Source organism: Saccostrea echinata, unplaced genomic scaffold (assembly GCF_033153115.1).
Source record: "Saccostrea echinata isolate AGI-Se365-2 ecotype Australia unplaced genomic scaffold, CSIRO_AGI_Sech_v1 ptg000029l, whole genome shotgun sequence".
NCBI lineage: Eukaryota > Metazoa > Mollusca > Bivalvia > Ostreida > Ostreidae > Saccostrea > Saccostrea echinata.
Window position 1 is genome coordinate 18,033,029 of NW_026889778.1, and position 26,342 is coordinate 18,059,370.

The window sequence follows — 26,342 nt, forward strand, 5'->3', positions numbered from 1 at the left end:
ATAAAACTGTATTAAATATTAATACCGTTCAAAACAATTCTCTTATTGAAATTTACATCATTCATCATAGTATTAAAATTGAAATGAATTATACTTTTAGTTACAACTGTTGCTTTTTCGGTATTGAACCTAGGCATGTGAAATCGATTTTGACAATTTTCTCATCTATCATACTGCAAATATATAATATTTAACAGCAATTCACCAAAAAGTATACTTGTTTCGAAAATAAAAACGGAAAAAGATACATAGGTACATCACCTGTACCTTAGTAAATATTCTCATAATGGCTTTAATATCTGTCTTATATGGAATCCGGATAGGGTCACGTATTCCATAGTTTTCTGTCACTGGGGGCCACAATAAAAATCTACAATATTCTTTCATACTGTATTGGCAAATTTTTAGAAAATTATTAAAATATTTCTAATAAATTTCAACTTTTAGCACTTATCTTGCCAACACTTTATCTAATGTATAATGAAGTCCATGTATTTATTTCAAAAAAATGACAAATGAACCAAATCATTTCATTACACCTTATTGCCATATTTAGACAAGATTATGTTTTTTACCGTGCCTGCTTGTCCACAATAATGACTAATTTCCGATATTTTAGAAGTGCAAACCTTCCAGAGGTGCATTATGTAATTTTTAACATGTTCCATCTGTATGTGGTGGAAACTGACGAAGGGGCAAACCGAGAGAGTATCATGTAAATTTTGCATTTACCTTCATCTAGTAAATTCACTTTAATTTTTAGAACAGAAGTTCGTATTATAAGAAATGGGGAAAATATATTTTATTTTAGATTTTTATAATTAATCTTTATTATACAAACGTCTGTACACAAAATGTTTTGAATTTTCTAGATGGAGATAAATGTAAAAGATTTCTGACCTTTTATTTCCTTGAATGATTTTTCCCTTTGAAGATCAAACTTAATATGTCTTTCTGACATAATTTCTATTTATCAATAAAGTTATGATTATGACTTCTTTAAGTAGTCATAATGCATAATTTTATTGATAAATAGAAATTATGGCTGAAAGACACTTACCTTAGAAAATTTTGATAGATACAAAACATTCACTATTGGACCAAAGGGACATTTTCAAACAAGGAATTTTTCATTTCTTAAAGACCCCTTTATCCTGCAACCTGCTCAATTCTGATCATTACACTGTAATTAATATTAATAAAATACAACGTTTTAGTTGTAAACCCCTTTGAAATTGGTGAAAAATAAGCATTTTTGTAGTTTTTTGTATGTAAACATACTATATGTGAATAAATGTTCCAAAAATCTTTTCTTATGTTTAACGCATTAAAAATCAAACATATATTATTCATAAAATACAACGTTTTAGTTGTAAACCCCTTTGAAATTGGTGAAAAAATAAGCATTTTTGTAGTTTTTTTGTATGTAAACATATGCGCTCCCCCCCCCCCTCCAAAAAACACAAAGCATAAGTATGAATTTGTAAAATGACAGTCCATATTACCTGTAAAAAGGAATTTTTGTTTCACCGGGGGGGGGGGGGGGGGGGAGGGAGATGTTTTAGAAATATTTTCCGTTTTCCGTTGATCTCTATAGTGAAAAACACAAGTTTTACCAAAATTATAGAGTTATCTCTCTTTGTTTTCCCAAAGAAGTAATGTTTTATGAAAATTCATATAAATATCTATACAAATATGAAAAATCATTCAAATATGTTAACTTTTGAAATTTGACTTGGAGGTATAGGCCGGGGAACAATACTATCGTTCGCAGTTCTTTGGCACACATAATGTATACACTTGTTCCATAAATAGCAGCTATCTCTACCATCGGCTCATACATCGTGTCTGAGAGAGGAACGAACGACAACTCTGCATAGGAGATTGAAATAGCAGATGTTATCTAATGTTTTGCTCCATGTTTGTGACGTCACAATGCGAAAATGACATCAATATGTACAAGACTTGTGACAAAAAAATGCATGGTTGACTCTGTCGTACTCGAGCAACGAACGGCTGTAAAATTTAACGTAGATCTATATCTTGGAAATTCCTCTGCAGTAGCATATAATAATTTGCACAAGGTTTATGAAGAAAAACTACTACTTGACAGAAGTTCAATCATAAATTGAATTGATTATTTTAGTGAAGGAATGGAGATGGTTAAAAATGATGTTTGTTCTGTTGCCCAGTGAAAGCAAGCTGGGGAAGAGACGTGTCTTAGTTGAGTAATATGTTATGAAAGTTCGCCTAGTTACAATTAGAAAAATAGTTGAACACCGGTATCTTAACAATAATATAATCATGAAATCCCTAAAATATCGTTTACTCTAGACTTTAAACATATCAGATATGATAAAAAGAAGCTTAACGACGTTGGATCCTGATATTTAAAGTCTTAAACTTTTTTTGTCAAGTATATTTTTAGCTTCTACACACATAGCTTAATTAAAAATCAAAACAAAAAATGGGGGTCAATATGCTTCTTTTGGCGCTACAGTACATTTAAAATGACCTCTTTGCACTGAATTTGTGTCTTAATCAAAAATAACATCTTCGACGTTTTCCCTCCAATATTTTTTATCCAAATAAATCATGGGACAAAGTATGCTATTATTCTCTCTTAAAAAAGACACATTAAAATTGTGACCCAAAAAAAATTTCAAATTGCTTCGCATAATCAATTATTTGACCTTTCTGCACTCACAAAATGTCATTTTTCGGGCATTAAAAATTTAACAAGCAAGAAAAATATTTTAAAGTCTTAAACTTTTGCTGAATTTAAGTAGATTGATCAGAGTTATCTTATATATTCAGAAAAGAAAATCAAAAGTGGAGGTCTATGATGTTATTTTTTAGATATTACTAAAAAACTGTGAATTTTATGATAAAATTGGCTCAATTTTTTCCTGGAGTTTCAGAATATATTTTCTATATTTGTCACAATATGATGATAGAATTCACAAAAAACTGATTTAATTAATATTTTAGAACCAGCATTAAACATTTCAATGCACAAAATAGCTCTGTGTGCAACCAGCATGGAAAAATATGAATCTAAATTTAACAGTACTGTATATATTTCAAAGGGAAAAAATGATCATTTTCTTCTAAAAAACCTTCCGCCACAAAATATAGTTCCTGGCTTAATCCTATTTGAATGGAATTGCGTTTTTTTCATTGGATATAGTATAATTTGCATTGTAGAATCCAGATTTAATGTTAGAACTTAAAAATGATGCAGAATTTTAGAAATAAAGCTCAAGACCAAAATCTGCTCAAAAGCTCAGGATCGAACGTCCTTAAGGCGCCCACACTTTATCCACATTGGATAAACGACGCCCCCAAGACAGAGGACTCGGGTTGTGATGGCCATCATACTCATTCTGGGAAACGATATCTTTTCCCACCCATCCCATTGCCGTGATTTGGCCATTTCTGACAAAAGTAATGTTCTTGTTATAAAAAATAACTTGCATGGTAAGAAATATAAGACTCGGAAAAATCTTTTAGCTTCTGTGAACAGAACGCTACGGAGCATGACACGTGACCTTCTCGATCACGTGATTCGCGTATGGGTAGAACGGTGGCAGACTTGCATCAAAATCGGAGAGGACTACTTTAAAAAATAATGAACACTGAAACCTAATTTTATTTCTTTTAGGGAATAAATTCAATTACTTCGCGAACTTTTTGATCACCCCTCGTATTGCCGTTATTTATAACTGATAGATTTATTATCTGGAATATTTCTGCGTCAAGATATGATTCGTTTATAAAAGTTCGGCTACTCATCCACATGTATATGGGTTTTCACATATGAAAGGTTTCAATCTAAATGTGAAAATGTCTATAGAATGCTGATGAACTCTTCAGTATTTGATTACTATGCAATAAAAGATGAAAAAAGTGACACTTATTAATTGCATATTGCAAAACATTGGTAATTATTCACTAAGCTTGTGACGTCTTTGTACTTTGTGAAGTTCATATTCCTTTAAATAACATCTCTGTCTAGACAATCACTGTACTCAAAATCTGAAGCTTCTAAGATGTGTGCTGATTTCAGGATAGTAGTTAATAGTGAAACATGACAGGTCAGGGCCCAATACGGCGGATAATGAGTTCGGAAGTCACACACGTGATACGTCAAGGGTCTGATGTAAATGAAATTAATGTATACTCAAGAACCTTTCATGTTTATATTAAACTTCACCAAGAAGGATTTGTTGTTGTTGTTGTTGTTGTTTCCTTGTTTTTTGTTGTTGTTTTTTTTTTATTTTTGTTTGTTTTGTTTGTTTGTTTGGTTGGTTTTTATTTATTTATTTATTTATTTTTTTTTTTTGGTTAATTTATACCGCTTGTAATTAATTCCAATGTAAAACAAAATAACGCTGTACAATAAATGTGCATGAAGTATAAATCTGAAAATTAATACAATTTCTCAATTACGATAAAGGTTTATCTTTTTTTTAGTTCTGTATTCTAATACCTTACATATTTATATGACAGCCAACATACCATTATTTCTCAAATTCACCACGGCCGCTATTGACAAATTTTATGTCAAACTAATTTTAGAAGGGTTAATTTTTTTCGTATTTTTCTCTAAATCAATTTACACTTTAAATAATATGATATAGAGAGAAAAATTATAGATTTCTGTAAAAGATTGTCAGAGACAAATCTCCACTGTGAATTCTAAAAAGGTTACAATGTTTTTCCGTTACTCCAAAACTGGATGTTGAATTGTTTGGAGACATTTTTTAAATTATAAAACAAACACATATCGCAATACACAGAATCTGGTTTAAGAATAAATAGATTTTATAAATATATTCAAGTGACACATCATATGATAATGTATATTCAAGTGAGAGAAAAAAAACCTTTGGTATCTTATTAATAATAATAAACACATTATATTTAGATCTGAACAGTATTTGTAAAAGACAGAGATATATTTTTGATCACCATATTACCCTGCATTTTTCGTTGCCTGTACGACCCCTATATACAGTAAGCCGTTCACTTGGTCACAGTTCAGTGCAATCAGTTTCCACCGGTGTGGACAGAGGCATTCTACATAGCTATTGTAAAAAAGAAGAAGAGAAATTTACCAAAGAAACTTACATCAGTTGCACAGTACTGATGTAAAAATAACAAAGGTAATGTTTAATAACCAACACTTACACGTGTCGTCCATTCCACGCAGGTACCCTTAACAAGAAAGCAGTCAGCTGTAACGAATGCGAAGGGTATATCCCAGTGCTGATATCGGAGATAGGGAAACAAATATGGCGTATGCCTATCTAGTCTTGTTAAGCTTTAAGTTATTTCCTGGTTGCTATAGTCTCCTTTTGAAATTTCTTCGAGTTAAAACTGTATCTACTTTTGTTGCTTTAATTGAAGTTATTAAAATACAATTTCGATTTTCATTATACTTATATGAACACGTATTATACCCAGCTAGAAACAGCATCAACTTTATATTTATGGTGGGTTTTTTTTTTTAATCATAAATATTTAATTCAAATCATGTCAATATCAAGTTTGTCGTGCCAGTACGTTAAAAGATTGATTCAAGCCATATAACTGCCACAAAAAAGAGGAAGACCTCTATGTATATAGCTTAAAGAACACAGGGTAGGAGTTAAAAGTATTAAAGACTGAAATGTGATTTTGAAGAATTTCATCCTTAGAATTGAAATTGATCTGTGGTATAAGTAGGATTTCCAGTAGAATGAAGTATTAAGATAACGAACAGTAATTAAGCTCAAAAGTCCACTGAGACAACACAGATCGGAAGCAGAGCAAAACACGGACCTCTAAAAACATCAGAGATGGGATCAGGTGCCATGGAGGAGTTAGCATCCCCTGTCGACCGGTCACACCCTCCGTGTGCTCCTTCTCATGATCGGGCAAAGGACAAAATAAGTTTAGACAATACAGTGTTTAAATAATGACCTACCAATTAGTATAAAAAACGTCAGTCTGCATTTAACTCTATGATAGATTGAATTTGCTGCCAAGTTCCTTGTATCGACCATAAAACTTGCGAAATGATGACTTTAAACGAAACTGTTGATATCCTTGTTTCATCAACTTGCTTGAAAATAGCTTGCCTCGTTTTAGAAAATGTTCGTATGTGGAGCACGCTCTTGCGTATCGAATCAACTGGGAGATATAAACCCCATATGAAGGTGATAAGGGTATACTGCTACATAAGTAAGGGGAGTTTGACGATAAAAAAGTTGAAGTCATCACATTTATCACAAAGTTTTGTTGTTAGGTTATCATTAACTTCTTTTTCTAGAAAAATATCCAAATATGAAACAGATGTGTCAGACTTGTTGGTATATTTTATCTCAAGTTCTCTGGGATACATCGTGTCGACATATGAATGGAAGTAACTAGTGCTAATTGTAATACGTCGTTGATATATCCAAATGTCGAGTTGAAGGCCACAGCAAGTTACTTCTTATTCTCATGTATAATTTTTTAATAGATTCTGCTTCATATAAATACAAAAATAGGTCTGCAAATAACGGGGCGCAATTGCTACTAAGAATTGAAACCAAGTTCTTCTAAAATACAAATACAATAATGAGTCTCACAAATAAAGACGAGTTGTATCTTTACTTGCGTCAATAAAACATAACAGAAATACATTTTATATATGACATATATATCCGTCCACCTTCATTCAGCAGAGGTTCTATTAAAAAACTAAACTTGTCAGTGTGTAGTTGTTGTATTTTTAGGCATAATGGAACACAGCAATGATTGCAAAGTTAGGGAAAACTTTGGATAATATCCAAATCCGCGGTATTTAGTGTGAAAAATAGTTGCAAGGCAGGGCACAGTTGAAAAAACAACTTCAAGGAAGGCAACATAAATAGCTTCGAGGGGGCTTGTTAGACTAGTATTAGTAAACAAAATAAACCCTCAAGCAGGTCACTAGCAAGTATAATGAAAATAACAATAACCATTCTTCAAAAAATTAAAAGCAAAACAAATAAATATACAATTTTTGTTTTTAGATATCAATCAAGGGTGTACATGTATGTCTCTAGGAAAAAATACTCAAGTTGACTTCCTGGCTGCATTTTACCCTGTGCCATAAAGTAAACCTTCCTCAATAGAAAACCATCTCCCAAGAAAATGTAAATCTTCCTTTATATGGTAAGGAAGACTAATTTTTGATCATGAACGGTTGAGTTAATCGGAAAATAGGGGGGGGGGGAGGGAGGGGTTTAACGTACTATGACGTACTGCGGCATGGCGTCGATACATTTTTCTAAGTGGATAATGATATAAACTCACAGAAAAATACATTGTATTATTATTATTTAAAACAACCTGTGGTTTATGGTGGTACAGCGTTTTATCATTTTATGGATGAAAACAGCTTTGTTCACAGATCTGTGCTTTCTAAAAATAAGAACATACCATCACTAGTGAGGCCCGCACGATCCCCGATCTGAAAAATTTGGCTGGTAATTGAAAGAGAACTTCAAAGTAATACTTGATAATATAAACCGCACTTTAACTTATACAGTTTGAAAATTTGAACATCTTCTAGTGGACATTATTTTAAATCCATGTACACGTGCACATCAATGCCACTAATGTATATCAGTTCAAAGGGCCCCAGGGTATATTTGGTAAGACGTTATTTTCCCCTGTTCTTATATTCATATATAAAACAAAATATTAATTATTGCATGGTTCTGCATTATGAATTCTCTTTATTCTTGACTGATATGTCTTTTCGAAAACAAAATGGCGACGCAATTGTGCTTATACTTTGATCCACAGTTGTTAGTTTAAAATCAATATGTTTTTATTGAGAAATTCAAATAATCGCATTTTTTAACTGGTCGCAGGTGTATTGAAGAAGACGTGTTTTAGACATTTTTAATTAAATCACAATGACGAAGAAGTTTCACAACTAGTGCAGTCATATCAAGGACATCGCTGACCTCATCGTCTAGTCCTCAAGAAGATTCACACCCAGTTCACTCATATCAAGACATCGCTGACCTCAGCGTCTAGTCCTCAAGACCAACAGATTCTGTAAAATCACTGTCAACATAGTGTGTATTAGGCCAAGGTTGTCCTTCAAGTGTTTTTCATCTTCTAGAAATTGCAACAAGCTATAGCTCATTTAGGATATACTAGATTGACACTAAAGTCTGACGCCTGTTTAAGTGGTATACATATGATCAAAAAGTAGTTACCTTTCTTAACTTCAAAGAAGATCATATTTTGGAGTATTTGGCTAGTTTAACCTACAATTATGGGCTTTTGAGATGGAAAATATCACAAAATATTAAATGTGATTAGGGTTGACAACCCTACTCAGACCTGATAATTTGTTTTGTCTCCCTTCTCAGCAGCCATAATAGTTTTATTATCTTGAAGAATCTAAATTTGATAAACAGAGAAGAAAATATCAGTCAAACCTCTTGTGTTATCCTACCAACTGCCTTCAAAATATGTCAACGGTCATCTTTGCCGTCACCTTTACAATTATTGCTATCAATCCCGCAAATATATATCAGTTACATGTACATATATGAGTAATCTCGCTTATACTGAATTCCATTTCCATTTAATAGGAAACAACGCAGTTGTCATCCTGTGCGCTCGCTTGCGCTATTTCATTATACATCTGAAGGGAGACAACCTAGTTGTCACCCTGAGCTTGAGGGATACATCTCGAAATTTCTCCAAGCACGTGACATGCTCCAAACCATTCCGATTGACTGTATCACAATGAAGGATAAAAGTTAATAACTGATCACCAAAATGATTGTTGACAATCATTATGTTGACAGTACTAGTCTTCTTGATATTTTCATTGGATAAGACTTTTCAACCTTACTTTCAGAAAAACACTTTCAAAAGAAGAAATATTACACCTATTAAGATAAGTCTTCAGTTGGTCTTTGTAAACTGTAGTTATTTTTTCTGACACTACACATAATAAAAGTTGCTTGGAACAAAAATGTTACTTTGGATAATTATTTAATGATTAACATAAATTATGCTTAGATATCCGTAGTAAAATACAGTAAAACAATGATTATTGATAGATTTTATGTAAAATGAAATAAGGAGATAACAAATAGCAATCATGCTCAAACGTCTATAGAAAGAAATACAAATCGGAAGCAGAGCAAATACGGACCTCTGAAAGCATCAGAGGTGGGACCAGGTGCCATGAAGGACTAAGCATCTCTGTCGACCGGTCACACCAGCCGTAAGCTCCTTGTCATGATCGGGCAAATAGGAAAAATCTGAAAACAAATCCGAGTGTAAATATTAGCCTAACAATTAGTATGAAGAAAGTCAGTCAGCATTTGATTTAATGATAGATTGTATTTGCTGACATTGTATCGACCATAGAACTTACGAAATGTTGACTTCGAACGAGACTGTTGATATCTTTGTTTCATCAACTTGTTTGTCAATATACTTGTTTGTCAATAGCTTGCCTCGTTTATGAGATTTTCGTACTTAGAGCATGTTCTTGCGTCAACTGGGAGACATAATGTTTTTATTTTGTCGATAAATGGAACAGAGTAAATCAGAGTTTTTTTCCAAATAATTCATTCAAAGGTAGGCTCATGTTGTTTACACCATACTACATAATAATCTACCGTGACTCTTTCCAATACATTCTGTGAAATCACTAATTGCGTGGGGTTTATTTTCAGTTATTTTCATGGCACAAAGAGACCCATGAAGTCATGTCCTTCAAAAAATGTAAAAATTGTTGACCATCATGACGTCAACCACCCACGAAATCAAATCCCCAAAACCATTTTTTTCCCTCAAATCACAGAAATTTGACTCAAATGAAAATAAAAGATATATAAATAAAGATGTTTGAAGTATTCCTTCTTCATAAAATTTCTTTGAAGATGTCTCATATTGACAGCATTCAAACACAACAACGACACAATCTACGTAATAGGAAACTCCAGAAACTCAAAAGAAATTCAAAATTACATAAAAACTGATTTATTGTAACGAAATAAATCATATATGACTGAAATAATTGACAAATTTTTTTTAATATTTAATATGGTGTATGTATTATTCATTACAAATCTAAATTACAAAGAAAGATTAAAAATTTGCTATATCTTCATATTGACCAAGGAACTAAATTCAGGGCTCCACAGGTAAGATTCTTAGCATTATCACAAGAATTATCCTTGGGGGGGGGGGGGGGGGGGACAGATCTATGTCACATGGATTTATGAAGTAACTGTTCTCATCGTATTACTTTAATTACGCCAAAAATCTTCCTTATTACTAAAATTTTCCACAATTGAGTTAATTCTTGCTGATGGTCATTTTTCGTATGACTTCATTATGAGATGATTGTGTACTGCGGGTGTGGGGGGAGTGCTGAGGAGACACATAAATATAGTTGCTTCTAAATTACCTTAATGAATTTGGATTGATCATTGTTTTAAAAATTAAATAGAATTGATACATAAAGTCCACTTCATATAATACAATCTGTGACGTCATGATCGTATGGTTACAAAGAAAATTATAATTTCAACATTTAATTTCAGTAAGAATCAATTGAATTCGAATTACCATTTGAATGAAATACAAAAATGGAAATAAGTTCAGCTTAAAGCATTCTTCTGTAATGTATTGTTGAATTCAGTAGCCATCTTTATAAATTGCCCCAGCGTCATATCTGCTTCTGGTTTCTTAATTGAATCATTATCATTAAGAAATAAATCCCTTGGATCTATGTCACTCCATATAGATGTGTTCTTGTTCTTGGGCAAATTCCCAACATGACGTATTTTTGTCCGTGTGAGTGCCAGAATAAGAACACAAGAAATGATAAAAGCCAGAACGAGGCAAACAAGAACGATAATCGCTATTTTCCTCCTCATGATCCTTCTTATCAGGAATCTGCCGTTGTTGTTGCTGAAAAAGAAATATTGTACAATTATTATGTAATCTTATATAAGTTTAAAAACTTATTATTTCTAATTGCCATTAACGTAAAGTGCATATATTTGTCATCAAATGTCTGACAATATAGGGAAGATAGCATCTGCAATCACCACAAAGCTGCAGTTTGTTCAATGAAAATCTATGTAGAATTTTTCTACTTTTCAAGAATTAAATATGTAAATAGACAAGGCTTAATTTCTAGAAGAAAGAAACTTATTCTTTTTGCCGTGTATGTTGCCAAACGTCATATCTTGAGACATTTAATTACTTTCAAAAAAACGTTCTTGCCTAGTATCTTTACCAGTAACAAAAATATTATGTTTAACTATAGTACACTTAAGGAGGTTGGATCCTGCCATCAGAAGTAATGAGCATTTTTTATCAAGTATATTTTTAGAATTTATACACATAGCTTTATTAAAAATCATAACAAAAAATGGGGGTCAATGCGCTTCTTTTGGCGCTACAGAGCATTTAGTTTGACCTTTTTGCACTGTAAATACGTCTTACACATAAATCAATTTTTAAAGTTTTTCCTCCAATATTTTTTGTTCAAGTAAATTATGGGCACAAAAAAAGTCTTCTTTCATCTTAAATAGACACATAAAAATTTGTGACAACGAAGAAATTTTCAAATTACTCCTCATGTTCAATTATTTGACCTTTATGCACTCAAACATTTTCATTTTTCTGGCATTAAAAATTTAACAAGCAAAAAAAATCATTTAAAAGTAATGACATTTTACTGAATTTAAAAAGAATGGTTAAAAGTATCATATATATTCAGGAAAGAAAATTAAAAGTTGGGATCTGTGATGTTAATTTTTAGATATCACCAAAATAGTGCTAATTTTAAGCTTAAATTAGGGCTATTTTTTTCTTCATTTTCACAATATATTTGCTATATTTATCAAATATGATGATAGAATTCATGACAGTTTATTTAATAGATAATTTAGGACCAGTATAAAACAGCCCACTGCAGAAAATAACTATAAGTGCAGACTGCATGTAAAAATAGGAATCCAAACTTAACATACTTTAAATACTTCGAAAGAGAAAAAATGATCATTTTCTTCTTAAAAAACCTTCCGCCACAAAATATAGTTCCTCATTCAATGCTTTAGGTATGGAATTTAATCATGGAGTTTTAACTGAATATAGTTAAACTGGCATTGTAGAATCCAAATTTATTGTAAGAGTTAAAACATTATGCAGAATTTTTGAAATATAGGTAAAGATAAAAAATCTGCTCAAAAGCTCAGGAGCGAACCTCGTTAAGTTTACTATAGTTAACTAAAGTAAATCAAAGTATAATGTTATCACTATAGTAAATAACAGTTTTGAAAGTTATCACTATAGTGTCATAGTGATCACAATAGTAAATCAAAGATGTCAAAGTGATAACTATGGTAAAAAGTGCCAAAGTTATCACTATAGTAAATCAATTTTCTGTAAAAGAACTCTTATTTTGCCACAAATATATCTTTTGGCGTCTTGTATTAACAATATGAAAATTCCATACACTTTGTATGCAATACTTTTTTTGTTTTAAGTTTTACTGTTTTATTTTGAAACCTAATATTTTTTAAATGAATGGTAATGGCAAGATACTTCTTAAAAGAGTAAAGGTTTGTCTTAAACAAATACAGTGTATCTTTTTTATTGTTTGTTTTTGTTTTGTTTGTTTGTTTTTTGCATTTTTTTTTTTTTGTTTTATTAACAATTTTGATATTAAATGGAAGACCCACAGATATATCAGTATGGCAAATTATTAGTATACAAATGTGTAGGGTTGTACACGGCGATATAAAATACATCTGAATGATACCTGCAGTAAATCAAAGTGTCAAAGTTATCACTATTGTTTCTTAGTGATCAAGATTCATCACTGTAGTAAATCAGTTTCAAAGTTATCACTATAGTACTCTACTTAAATCAAAGTGTTAAAGTTATCATTATAGTTAACAAGAGTCTCCATAGTGTCAGAATCATCACTATAGTTAAGTAAAGTTTACTTTAGTTATCTATAGTTAACTATAATATTGTTTGTTAGGAAAGGCTCAGATGAGGATTTTAAAAACCTACCTTTGAAGGCTGCTAGGGTTGTGATACTTTATAAAGTTTGACAAAAATATCTGAAAGGTAGCATCCGAGAGCATTATCTGACTAGTAGAAAGTTCCCTCTTAGCGATGCCCTTGTCGGTTCCATAGCCTGATTCCGATACGTGATTCGATTCTGATGCATGTGTTGATTCGGAGGAAGGAGCTGATTCAGTGGAATCGACATTTTCATAAACAGGAGGATCGATTGAACTCTCACTAAGGATGTTTAATGAAATTTCACTTGACATTTTAAGGAATTTGGGGAGGGGGGACTTCCCAATAGTTGTATCTTTATGTGGCTGAAAAAACTGAAATAGTAGGAGTGGTTTTGAAGACAATTCGTTCGGGATAAAAAAGTAGATAATTTCTCGGACTAACCACTCTTCAAATTAAGGCAGAGGTAGCCTCCCAACCGTTCCGTTCTCCTTTTTATTCTTCCATGCAGCGTTTCGAATTCTGAAAATAATTTCGAGAAGCTTAAAGCAGGAAATCGTTGCATCACGCAATTTTTGTTAAAATAAAACAAAATTCTTACATCAGTAAATGCTTGGATTTTTATTTAAAGACTGCTCGAAATCTTTAATAAATGTGTTTGCAACGTTTTTGAAACAGAAAATGAAGATACCAAACATAGCCAAATGTCCATCATGCGTAAATTTCACCTCTGTGTTCGATATTGCTATTATCAGTCAATGATCTTTTGATTTGAAGTTTTTGTCACGTGAAAATTTGTAAATTGTACATTTGCCCCTTTATACATATTTTTTTTCATTTTAAATCTATCTTACTGCTTTCTTCTTATTTTTAACTCTACTACAATGATTTTACACTGATGCTGATTTCCCCCAGTACACTGTGGAGATACTAGTAGGTCATCTGCCATTTGCTTTTAATGATTCTATAACATGATGACATATTCTGTCAAAACTGCCGTGTACTCGCAGACCTTGGCCTGGTGACAAAGCAGCAGTTGTCACAAGGGGGCGACTATTAAACTGCACAAACTTCAACCTCTGTGTTCACATAGATGTTGGTGTCAGGCGGTGCAAGTTATGTCCCCTACTTCCCATTCAGTATTTTAACGAGTTTATGAGACATACCTGTGTTTTGTTCGAAATAAATAGTAAAATAATTAATTTTTAAGGTATGCATTGTTGTTTCGTTATTCTAATGTCTTCGACACTTGTAGATGTGGAACATCTAATGCAGTCTTTTTGACTTGGTTATATTAAGTTATGGGGGCTTTAAAATAGTTTTTGCCAAAGCATTCACGGCTTATATTACAATCTGAATTAGTTACACCTCCGCAACGAAATTGTAAGGTGAGTATGCTTGTAATATTTCCGTGCCAAATCTTCTGCATGTCAAGCTGTCTGTCTATCTGTCCGTTTTAATGTCTGTAGAGGTTTTAGCTCAGTATGTAGATTACTTTCCGGCTTTTGGCTTGTTGCAAGGGATATCCAAGCCAAAATTGTAGATATGTTCCGCTTTGGATACTAAATGATAAACATGCATTGACTCTGCCCTTGTGGGGGTTATCAGTCAACTTGAGTTTTATGTTAAAGTTGGGCAATCAAACAACGGAGAGAAAACAACGTAGAAATGTTAAACGTTTTGTTGAAGTTTTATTTTTAGGAAAATGAAATTAGAATTTTATACTTTGCAAATCGTTCACTGACGAAAATGAAAGGAAGGTTTTCTGATTTAGAAATAATGTTTTTCTCCATGGGATATCATAAATAATAAACACACCACAGAGGGAATACACAGAAATAAAATGCAAATATTTTTATACTAAATATCAGGAAAATTTCGCACAACAAAATGTTTTAAAAGAAAGATGAACATATTGCTTGTGTTTATCGGTTAGTTCGAAGAAAAAAATTGTTTTTAATACGTAAAGTATTCTCCGTGCTGACAGTTTAATAAATATTGCAAAAAATACTAATTTCAGTGGTATCTAAATTAAAATTTTACACTAGTTTATAGCTGTTATCAACTATTACACTCACCTAGTAGTTATTCTACCTGTCATTTGATTTTGATAGGTTTTTTTTTATATATATACATATCTACATTTGAAAACCAAGAGAAAATAAAATATGAATTGATAAATTCTAAATCAGTCGAAGAAACTGAAAATTAGGAAACATGAAAGCACTGATGCAAAGAACGTTCATTTCTATTATGCAGATAGGTTTTTATCGTTAATACGTGTGAATTTTTTTTTTCAAATCATGCTCGTCTTTCGAGGTGATTTTATTTTTATTTAATTGTTTATTGTATGGGTGTGTATAAAAATCTTTTGTGCCCTAACATGTAAATGATACCCTCCTCAATCTTATTGATTTCATGGATAGGGCCTCCAATGTCATTTCAAATCCTGAGTTAAGTTTTTAGGCAAAACTTCAAAAGATAGTAATTTTCATCTATCCAAATCAAGTAACTGACTGTACTTTTTTCCATCACAATTAATTTTTTTATTAAATGTAATGCTTTTGAGTGTGAGTTATTTGTCATTAATTTTTCAGATATTTATAACCACGTTCCAAGACAGTAAACTGAGAACAAACTTGAGTCAAACTCTAGACTTTGAATATCTTGATATTTATTTCACATACATGCTTTAAATGTTGCAAGTTTGTATAATATTTAGTTGCAAACATAAACTGAATATTTTGTTTTCTTTTCAAATTTCAAAAGTTATATTTATTTGAAATTTTGACTTAAGTCTGTTCTCAGTTTATAGTCTTCTGACCCGGTGAGTTACATGTAGCAATTTTGAATGTTGTTCATAGGAATACAGAATCACTTTAAATGTTCTTTTGTTGCATTTGATTTCTTAAAACAAAATGTATTTTTAAAAACTTTGATCTTTGCTTTCACTGTTTTCTTTTAACAAAATGATCTTGAAGATTTTGAAGCTGAATATAAATAGAAAAATAAATGAACAAGCACAGTTATTGTTGTTTGTACGTTCTTAATTAGGAGAGACACAGAATTGAAAATATAGAATTGTAAAACATATTTCAAAAAAATCGTAGATGTAGAAGGACATATTTAGTTATAAAGATAATGAATACTTCATAAATAATTTTTTCTGAGTATAAAGGATAATTTTTTTTTTGTTTTTTGTTCTACCAATATGACTTTTGTATACACACAAAAAAGTTCTTGTCTTTCAATACTTAAGATACTTAAAGTGTTTAACTTACGATTTTGCAGAGTCGCTGTAAAAACATGCATCTGACACTATTTCCAGTTGCTAAATGCTGCTGATATGTGGGTTGTTGATGACGACCTTCAGTGTGACTTGATTATGACATTTTTGTGCGGGCCTGTATTCACTTTACTGGCCAATCCTGCAGTTTGTGACAAACTTATCAAATATATAAAATGGTTCTATACAATTTCATAATATCAATGTGATTTATGGTCTTATGTAATGGTAAAAGTAGCAATCGTGCGTTTTTCTTGCTTTCATGTAAGAGAAATCATACAATGAAGCTTAGATAATTTTTATATTCAAATCACACTGTTAATCCAAAGCAACATAGCAGTTCTATAATTCTGAAGTGATGGGCATATCATTTAACGTATTATATACATGTATTTTATTTAAATTTTTAAGTATATATACATAATCTGTTTAGAGTTTATGCACAGGTATTCATAAGGAAAATGAAGGAACTTAACCGGTACATTTTTCATCAATTAATGTGTATGATGTGTTAAAGTACCATTTTTATATATATCCTTCTATCATCGTCTAATCATCTTTCAATCTTTAATGTGGGGTTAAAATGCATCTTAATTTTGTTCTTGATAATTGTTGTATTTTATAAGATCCAAATGAAGGAAATGAAGCATTTTTCTGAATTCCATTTACGCACACATTGATTATTAGATGAACTAATACATATAAAAGGAAATGAATGTTGATCCTCGGTTCTTTAACAGGTGGGGGTAGCCTAGTGGCAGGGCGCTCGCTTCGTAATCGGGAGGTACCCGATTCAATTCTCGTTCCCGGCGCTGCGTCAAACCTAACGTACGTAATGACTTCGTTCGCCAAGCGCCCGGCATTAGAAGTGAAAGTCACGAATCTTTCGGATGAGATCTTAGAAAACGAGGTTCCGTGTCACGGTAGGCGTTGGGATGATAAAGATCCCTAACTGCTCCATTGCCCTGAGTGCCAACTCAATGTCTAAATTTGAAGCCCTTCATCGGTATATGGTGACGTTTCATATGAGTAAAAAATTCTCGAATGGGACGTAAAACAACAAACAATCAATCTTTCTTGTTTAGGACACAACGACACAAATAATTAGGCAAATAAATATTAAAATATTCCAAGTAAGCAAACACATTTCAATGGAAATTTATTTTTCAATATCATTATTATTAATTTCTACATTTCAAAATATTTGAAATAATTGTTAATACCTATAGGAAAAAAATTACAATGATTACATGGATACCTCGCTGACTGTACGTTTGCATACACCTTCCTTTCGCTCTCCACTCCTCTGCGCACAGGTCATGTTCGCATAATGTTTGCTCTGTTTATCACGGTTTCTTTCGCCAAGCTTTGAAGCATTTCAAGGACTCTTCCAAATAGTCTGTAATTGTAATACAAACTACCATATAGGAAATACAACAAACAACACATGCACTTAAATTACATCAAATGCAATAAACTAGATGGCATGTGCCAAATTCAGTATCAAAAGTCATACAATTTCATGTAATATGGGCTTACCATATACCGTATAAATGGAACTACACCATATCAAAAAGCAGCCACCAGAAATTTTGGTTTTTAATAATAAGAAACAAATACATTTTGTTTATGATACAACCATTTTAGAAACGTTGAAACAGAGTAACTGGCCGCTCTTCAATATGATTTAAATTCGTTAGATTTTTTCAAAAGTAATCGAAGAACAATCGAACAAAGACTTAATTTAGAAACAATAACATTTGAACATAAATTTTATAAATGAGGAGATATGTTAACGTTAGAGGTGCTTGAATGTGTTTACCGATGACAATTTGAAATGCTAGCGGATCACATATTAAATAATCTGATCATAGAGTTGCTACTTGTGACATCTGACAGAGATTTCATCATTATTGTCCAGGGCAGAAAAATGGACTTTTTTTTTGGAAATCCCAGAGATTATTCACGTGATCAATTAAATTCACAATGAAGTAAACAACAGCTGGGTGTTCATTTACCATTATTTACATTTGCAAATATTTTTCTTAGATGAACCTATAGAAGAGAAAATATGTTCAATTCTGTATGAACTTATTAGGGGGTCAGAGGTCATGGCGTGACCGAATCACACAGCGAGACGATATCTTGTCTACATATTTCTGTCACAGTGACACTGGTTTCGGAACTTCTGAACCGTCAAAGCGATGAAAAAGATAAAATTATTGACACATATATTTTTTTTTTTCGTTCAACAAATGATCGTTAGATCTTTCTTCGGTGTGAAGAATGTTTCTAATTAGCCTAAAATCACGCTTACCTCTTTAACCCGAAATTCCTTTGAAGGTATGTAAACTGAAGACGATAGCACCGCTTTTGACTTTATATATAAAGAACTCGTACAATAATAGTAAGATAATTCCCAGTAGCGATCATTGTTTTTTCATTATGAACAGATATTTCCTGAACTGGACTGCTAAACATCAATGTAAGTATTCAAATGTTGGAGCGAGGCGAACTCTCAAGACCAAACAACTTCTAGGTCATTGCGCGTCACAACATAGCAATACGGCGGGCCGTTCGTGTAATAAATGCAGTCCTATTCAGAATATTCGTCTCAAATGTAAATAAAAGTAATAAACAACAATGTTAAAAAGTTCACTGGGAAATGAACTTGGTTGGTACGTGATCAAATCTTCTGAGAAGCCCTTCGGGCTTCACAGGATTTGATCACGTGACCAACCAAGTTCATTTCCCAGAGAACTTTTTAACATTGTTGTTTATTTCTTAATTAACAAACGTCAAAATACACACATTTTGACCACACAGGTGGCGAGGTTTGTTTACACATTCGTTCAATTATGAAATATTTTAACGGTGAATAATGGGTGCAAATAACATTAACACATGTGAACGCTTGTAATTCTGTTACAAAAAAAAAAAAAAAAAAAAAAAAAAAAAAAAAAAAAAAAATCAGCTCAATATTACGTTATTGAAGGCATACTAAGGCTTATTCGTGGATTAATGGATGTTCGTTTTTATTTCTTTAATTATAAAGTATACAAACATGTATATTTATCTTTAAACAAAATATGAGATACAAAAATATTAACACTGTTAGTTAAATGCTATGTGTTATAATCTCTGCAATACTATATAGAGGTGTATTATTAAACTTCTTGGAAAGAAATATGAATGATTTCCTTGACTTTCGTTGCTTTTGAAATTATTTTGGGTGAAAATTCCTATAGCAGCTGCAACTTATAATTACACTCTCTCTGTGAGCTTTCTTAATAAAACTATAAAATGAGCTAAATCATTATCACATTGAATCGTCAAAAACCAATTTCCGTTTAATATCTACACGTTATACTAAGTTATTATCCACATCAACTATTTTTATATGTGAGATTCTCTCTTATTAGCAATATTGAAAATTTGCAACACCTGGGATATATCTGAGGTATTGAATTAAAAAAAAATATAAGGAAAACAACATTGATGTAAGCCATGCTGTGGGACTATTAGACGTTTCTTATAACATTGTTCTAAATCAATGCTGTCTTTCAACAATTTTATCTTTAGAAGAAAGACCCTAGCTCTTTATTTGATATGCTTTCTTCACCACTAAAAGGCAACTGCATTTATACCATAATAGTACTGGATTACATGTATATCGACCAAAAGTAGGAAATGATTTATATGTTTACAAGACGTTTTATTTATTAGCACATGTATATTGATTCTTCAGTAGTGTCATCTTCACTAACCGAAAGGAACTGTTTTATTTTTTAAATGATTATCTGGGCACGATTGTGCTTAGATCGTTACTCTGGAGGCCTTGGTGGAATTGGACTCAAATTTTGGAATTTGTGTTTCGTGTCAAAAAAATTATGCCATTGCCTTGAGTTCCAGGCATTTCTGGATAGTCAAGGTTACTCTGAATAATTACATATTGACATCGTTTCTGGCCAAAGCATTCAGTTGGAACCATTGGTTAGAATGACATTTATATGGTATTGTCCATACGTTAAGGACATTGGATACAAAAATTATCATAGAAATTAATAAAACAGTTTGTAAAGGATTTATTATTGCTAAAACACACGTTAAGGCCATTCCAAGTAGTTTCTATGTTTAGCGTCCGCGTGCGCATTGGTTTTTGACACCCAATATGAGAAAAAACAAACAAAATCAGGAGTCCTGAAATTGATTATTCTGGTCAAAATCTTTCAATTCTGTCAATATCTCTAAGTATTTGTTTACAAGATGTCATATTAGGTATATTTTAAGCATTTATTACCTTGATTTTGCTAAAGAATAGATTTTTGTGAGAGAAAAATAGGTTAATGAAATGAAATGCTTTATATGTCGTCATTTTAAAGACTATGAAGTTTGTTTTATTTGTTGGCTTGTTTGTTTTTTTTTTTTGGCGAATAGGTAGGTAGGTTTTTAGAAAGATGGGTGGACGCTAAACAGAGAAAAAACTTGGAATGGTCTAATCACGAAATTTTCTTTTATATAAATCATACTTATTCTTTATTATAGACATAAAGAATAAAATACTTGAAGCTTCAAATGAATTGGGGCTTTTTCCCTGAATAAACTGTAAATGAAATACATCAATATTCTGAAAACCCATATATGAGCACATTTTGGGGTAAATTTATCTATTTATTTATTTATTTATTTTTGCTGCATTTCCCCCATAGTAACTGTTTCCCCCTAACATTTAGAAATTTGTTTATGGAAAGCTGACAGGCTTTAAATAGAAAAAATGTGTTGTCAACTGTATAACTGTATCAATGTATATAAATTTATATTCAAAATTAATTTTTTTAATCGTTTCTTGGAAATTTAATTTACGTAATTATATTAAAAATCTACAACGTACGATATAAATACATATTCAAATACATGCATATACATACTTTGAATTTTGATTAGACTTATTTTAAATTTTTTTTAGCTAAATAATTTGAAAGTAAACTTAAGCATTTGATATTTGATACTTCTTATATTGTTTTGATAATATGTACATGCATGCGTGAATCTACCCTTGGATCTATTATCCTTTAATTTATTTGAAATTTATTTCGGGAGGTATTTTGTGGAGTTGATTAAATCCTATGCAGCAGAAATAGTATTTGGAAAGTTAATATCTTTCTATGTATAGCGGAAGGAGGGGATTCACTGTTTTGTAATAGGATATGGAATTTATTTCACAAGTGTACGGGATTTCTTATCAATGCATTTTTGTGAGTTAAGTACACGACTGAAAATTTAAAAAAAAATCCTGTTGCACGAGTGGAATTAATTCCATATCTAACTATCAAATTTTCTAGGGACGGATCCAGGATTTTTTTTCAATGGGGTCCACATGTCAGACTTATAAAATTTTAGAAAAGTAAAAAAAGGGGGGTTAGAAAACACTCTTCTAAAACAATTTTCTTCAAATACATGAATCTCTTTTTTAATGTTTTAAGAGGGGTCCGTGTTTCTTAAAAGGGGGAGGTCTTTTTTTTTTTTACTTTCACATAGAAATACAATAACTCTGAAAATTTCAGGGGGCCCAGACCCCAACCCCACCCCATTTAGCTCAAGATCCGCCCCTGTTTTCTGTTTATGAGCTTTTCTTTGGTTTTCCTTCTGACCCTTTTAGCTAAGAAGTCCCGCTTGTTTTCAAAAAGTGATAATTAATATTACAGTTGTGTACGTGAAAATAAACAAAGAGAATTTATTTATGGAATCTAGATAGGGCCCAGACTTCACTATCGAACTATTGCATCATCGAGGTTCAGGTCGATGGCAATGGCGATGATACCCTGGAGCGACAGTGCGACAACGCGATGATATGATAGCAATAATGCGACGATGTCATGAGGATGGCGCATGGAACAATTAAGATGAAGCGATTCTCGTTATCGCTCCATCGTGCTAGCGCTATCGCACCATGTCATCGCATAATCGATCATTGCATCATCGTCATCACTGCATCGCGTCATCGTTACTGCACTATCGCGCCAGCGACCCAGTAATCGATGATTGATTATGCGATAGTAAACTACGTAACCCCATACGGATTCCATACATATTCAATTATGTACGTATGGAAACTGTTTCACGATTTTTAAGAATGAAGGACAGAAATGTATCAATATTTATATCAATCCAAACATTATCTTTTATGATTTGATCAATACTTCTGATATGGTTTAGCAATGTTTTGTAAAGCTTTTTTAAAAAAACATTTCATACCTGAACTTCCTATAATATATAACATTCAGTTTTCAAACAACTGTCGAACTGTGTATCACAGATCTTTTTGTTGCTCATTATTTTACATGTAATTGTTCACATATTGATTTGTCCCATTGTTAAAATTTCATTGTACTAACATGCCCCATGTTGGGGGCTTTGATGAAATAAAAAATTATATACTTTTTATTTTCCATAAATACATTATGATAGTTTTAAAACACTTGTTTAATTCTTCAAAACTAATTTTCTATGTTTACGTGTTAAAGATGCAGGGAGAGAAAAACTAAACTGGAAAAAAATTCTAATTAATACGTTGACATATTGTAGAGGACCCTGGTGACGGAGTTAGGGTTCATAGGCCGTAATTTACACGGATGTGATACGCTTTCCATTAATAGTATAGTTCTAATATGTATGAGCCCAATCACTGAATTTTCTTAAATAGTTCTGAAAACAGTGTAGCAAACAAGAAACAAATAAAAGAAAATACAGAGAGTAACCTGGCGTGTTTTCCGCTTATGGTGACCAGTTTTCTTTAAAAAGTATTGAACAAGAACTGTTAAATTTAAGAACTTCAAATAACGTTAATAAAGAAAGTATCAATAATGTTATTTCAAGAATGTGTGATATATCAATACATTTTTCAATGCTGCTGAGACATCATTCGGAAGAAAAAATTACCGAACCTGTAAGTTATGATTTATGGAGAAACTGGACGGTTTCCATTATACATAAATATTTACTCAAGAATGGAAAAATATTGGGCAAAATTTGTGTATGGAAAAGAAAACAAATTGTGTAGAATTGTATATATGTATATATAAATTCGACAATTCGACAAAACATTTCGAGTTTTGTTTTTTTTTTTAATTGGTATTTTTTTTTTTTTTTTTGCTTACAATTTAATCAACCAGAATGAAAACAAAGGCGCCGGATGACCATCAATTTTTATGTATATATGTATTTACGTAAATAATATGATTAAGGAGAAATGACAAACTCCTGGATTTCATTTGTACAAAATATTTTTGACAGATGTGGTTTATCAAATATATGGTATGAGCAATATTTCTATAATGTAGAATGGACGCGGATAACTGCTACAGTCAAACAAAAATTAAAAGATCAGTATATTCAAAAGTGGAATAGTGAAGTTCAAGAATCTTCAAAAAGTTTAAATTATAGAATTTTTAAAACCAATTTTGAGTGCGAAAAATATTTAACACTGTTATCATGTAAATTTAGAAAAACTTTAGTTAAATTAAGAACCACAAACCACCACCTTCCAATTGAATCAGGTAGATGGAATGGTACTCAAAGAAATGAAAAATTTTGTAGCTTATGGGATAGTACAGTCATTCTACAAACACATGACCAATTAAGAATTTTTTATGTCGATTACAAATTTACCGTTGTAATATCTTAACTATAAATTTAAAGATCGATTTCAACTCTAAGACTTAACATATACACCAATGGTTTTGTAATTATTTACCGATATATATGCAGTTAAAGTTTTGATATGAACATAATGTAATGTTGAAAAAAGTATTCCACTGCAAATCTTAATGTCGCTTCATTTATTTACAAATTTCCAGAAGGAATTTTCAGCCGTAAAAGCGTTCCGAAAAGATTGCAATGAATGTTTAAAAAAGTTTTTTATCCTATATAAAAAGAAATCAAACCACTTCTCGCAAAGAAATACATGGATCTTCTTTCATGCGAAATCATAAGCATGTCGCTAAAAACTGATTAACTTCCGTAACGATTTTGTTTTAAATTTCACGCAAAGAACTGAAACTTATCTGAAAGTGACTACGGAACCTAATATCATCGATTCTAGTTGCGAATCAGCCATTTTAGACGATTACATTTTCGACATAACAAAATGAAATAGACAAAAACAGTTGTCTCTTTTAAAAATTAAAAAAAAAATAACTTCCGTAACGGTAATTCAGGAAATGCTTACTATGACATCACACAAAAATATAAGTTCTTCAAATTACCACAAAATGAAATGATTTGCTATTTTAAACTGTTGAATAGCTTTAAACTACATCAATACTAACTAGTGCATGCATTATTGTCGTTGGTTAAATCCCACACAGCAATATATAAACAATTCACTGATCGCAATGCACTTGTCAATGTGACGTCATATCGTAAAATTTGACGCAGTTTGTATGCAGTGAGAGGCGGATCAAGTTATATTTACACAATGAAAAATGTATTTTGTAATTGAATAAAATACAAACTGTACATACATAAGGGGTCATTAACTTGGATGCGATGTCTATTTTATGATTTTATTAATATACTTCCCGTACATTCCCTAGACAAGCGATACTGTCGTATATTTGTATGCAGATTCATTGAAGGGTAATAGAAGAGTCGTAATAAATCGATATATTGCAAGGGCATACCCTTAATGAATTATGACAAGCTTTTACACATAAACTCAAGAAGTCTGAAGATATTTGAAAAGTGCTGCGAACCTGTTGAAATCTTGCAAATGAATTTATATCTCTATATAATGTACTTGACCGGCAAAATATTCAACGTACAGTCTAACAAATGTAATTTTAGCAATTATATAGTAGAATCTGTATAGGTTCGCAGCACTTTTCACAAACTACAAAGATTGTTGAAAATAATTATAATGTTAAACTTAGAATTTTAACTTGGTTATGCCCTTGCAATATTAGAATTTATAGATGACCTCAATACTTCGGGTATACTTGCTAAAATCACGTGACTGCCAGATCACGTGACACGTCTAAATAAGAAATCTAATCGTCCTCAACATGTAGTTTTCAACCACATTGCATTTGTCTGATAATAGTAAAGTCCTAAAAAGAAACGCCCATCCTTGTAAAGAATGTATTTACCATCTAAAAAATTCGCTGATATTTCCATTTGGCACCTTAACTGTACTGCGTATTTTGGGAGCGAAATGCTTCATACTTTTGTTAAATATCCGAAAAGAAACTTTGATTTTAACTATTGCCGAGAATTTTAACTTTTATTACTGGGAATAACTTCCGTAACGATATTTCTCCCGAAATTTTTACTTAATTTCGAATTCATGCGAGACTTCATGAATCATACTTTAGCGTTCTATACTGAACATCAGAAACGAAAAATTGGTCAAATTCAGCTTTATTTAAAAATAATAAGACTTGATCAAGCATTAACTTCCGTAACATTACCTTAAAATCAATGGTATACTGAAATTGTTGTAAACAGTTAACGATACCAGATTTGTGGACAATTCTTTTTTTTTTTTTTTCAAGTTCTCCGATATATCCTTTAGAGAATTATGATGTTCATTTTGCTATTCTGAACAATTATTTTTTTCATGTTTTATACCCTGAATTGGTCCATTTATCATAGAATGACTGAGTAATCAGATAGGAGATGAATATCATTATATTTTAGAATGTAGTGCTTTAAACCAACCGAGGAAAAAATTTTAACCAAAAATTTTGTTCTAAACACTAAACACTATGAAGGTTTGTGAAGTCATGTGCCAAAATGATGTTGATTCTTTGAAAAAAATGATGTACATTTATTACTAAAATTAATAGTATGGTCTGTTCTCCCTAGCTAGCTGAATTAATCTCACCTTTTGCTTGACCCACTGTATTATATGTATATATGTTTGATATGTTTATGCACCTCATGTACCATTTACATGGTTTTGAGTGAATAAATTGAAATTGAATTGACGGAGTTTGTGTATAAAAAGGAATAATGGAAT

General features: G+C 31.6%; 1 protein-coding gene across 1 annotated transcript; it reads right to left on the reverse strand.

Annotated features, from left to right (window-relative positions):
• Positions 1-10,067: 10,067 nt before the first annotated feature.
• LOC133194581 (uncharacterized) lies at positions 10,068-16,375 on the reverse strand. Its single transcript, XM_061330515.1, has 3 exons — positions 16,320-16,375; positions 13,087-13,560; positions 10,068-10,968 (listed from the first exon to the last, which is right to left on the reverse strand). Exons 2-3 carry the CDS (start codon positions 13,350-13,352, stop codon positions 10,656-10,658), a joined length of 579 nt encoding a protein of 192 aa, XP_061186499.1. The 5' UTR covers positions 13,353-13,560; positions 16,320-16,375; the 3' UTR covers positions 10,068-10,655.
• Positions 16,376-26,342: the final 9,967 nt, after the last annotated feature.

Coding starts and splice junctions, on each gene's coding strand:
- LOC133194581 (XM_061330515.1), bottom strand. CDS start 13,352: ATGTCAAGTGAAATTTCATTAAACATCCTTAGTGAGAGTTCAATCGAT. Junction 10,969..13,086: donor AACCCTAGCAGCCTTCAAAG/GTAGGTTTTTAA, acceptor TTTCTTTTTCAG/CAACAACAACGGCAGATTCC.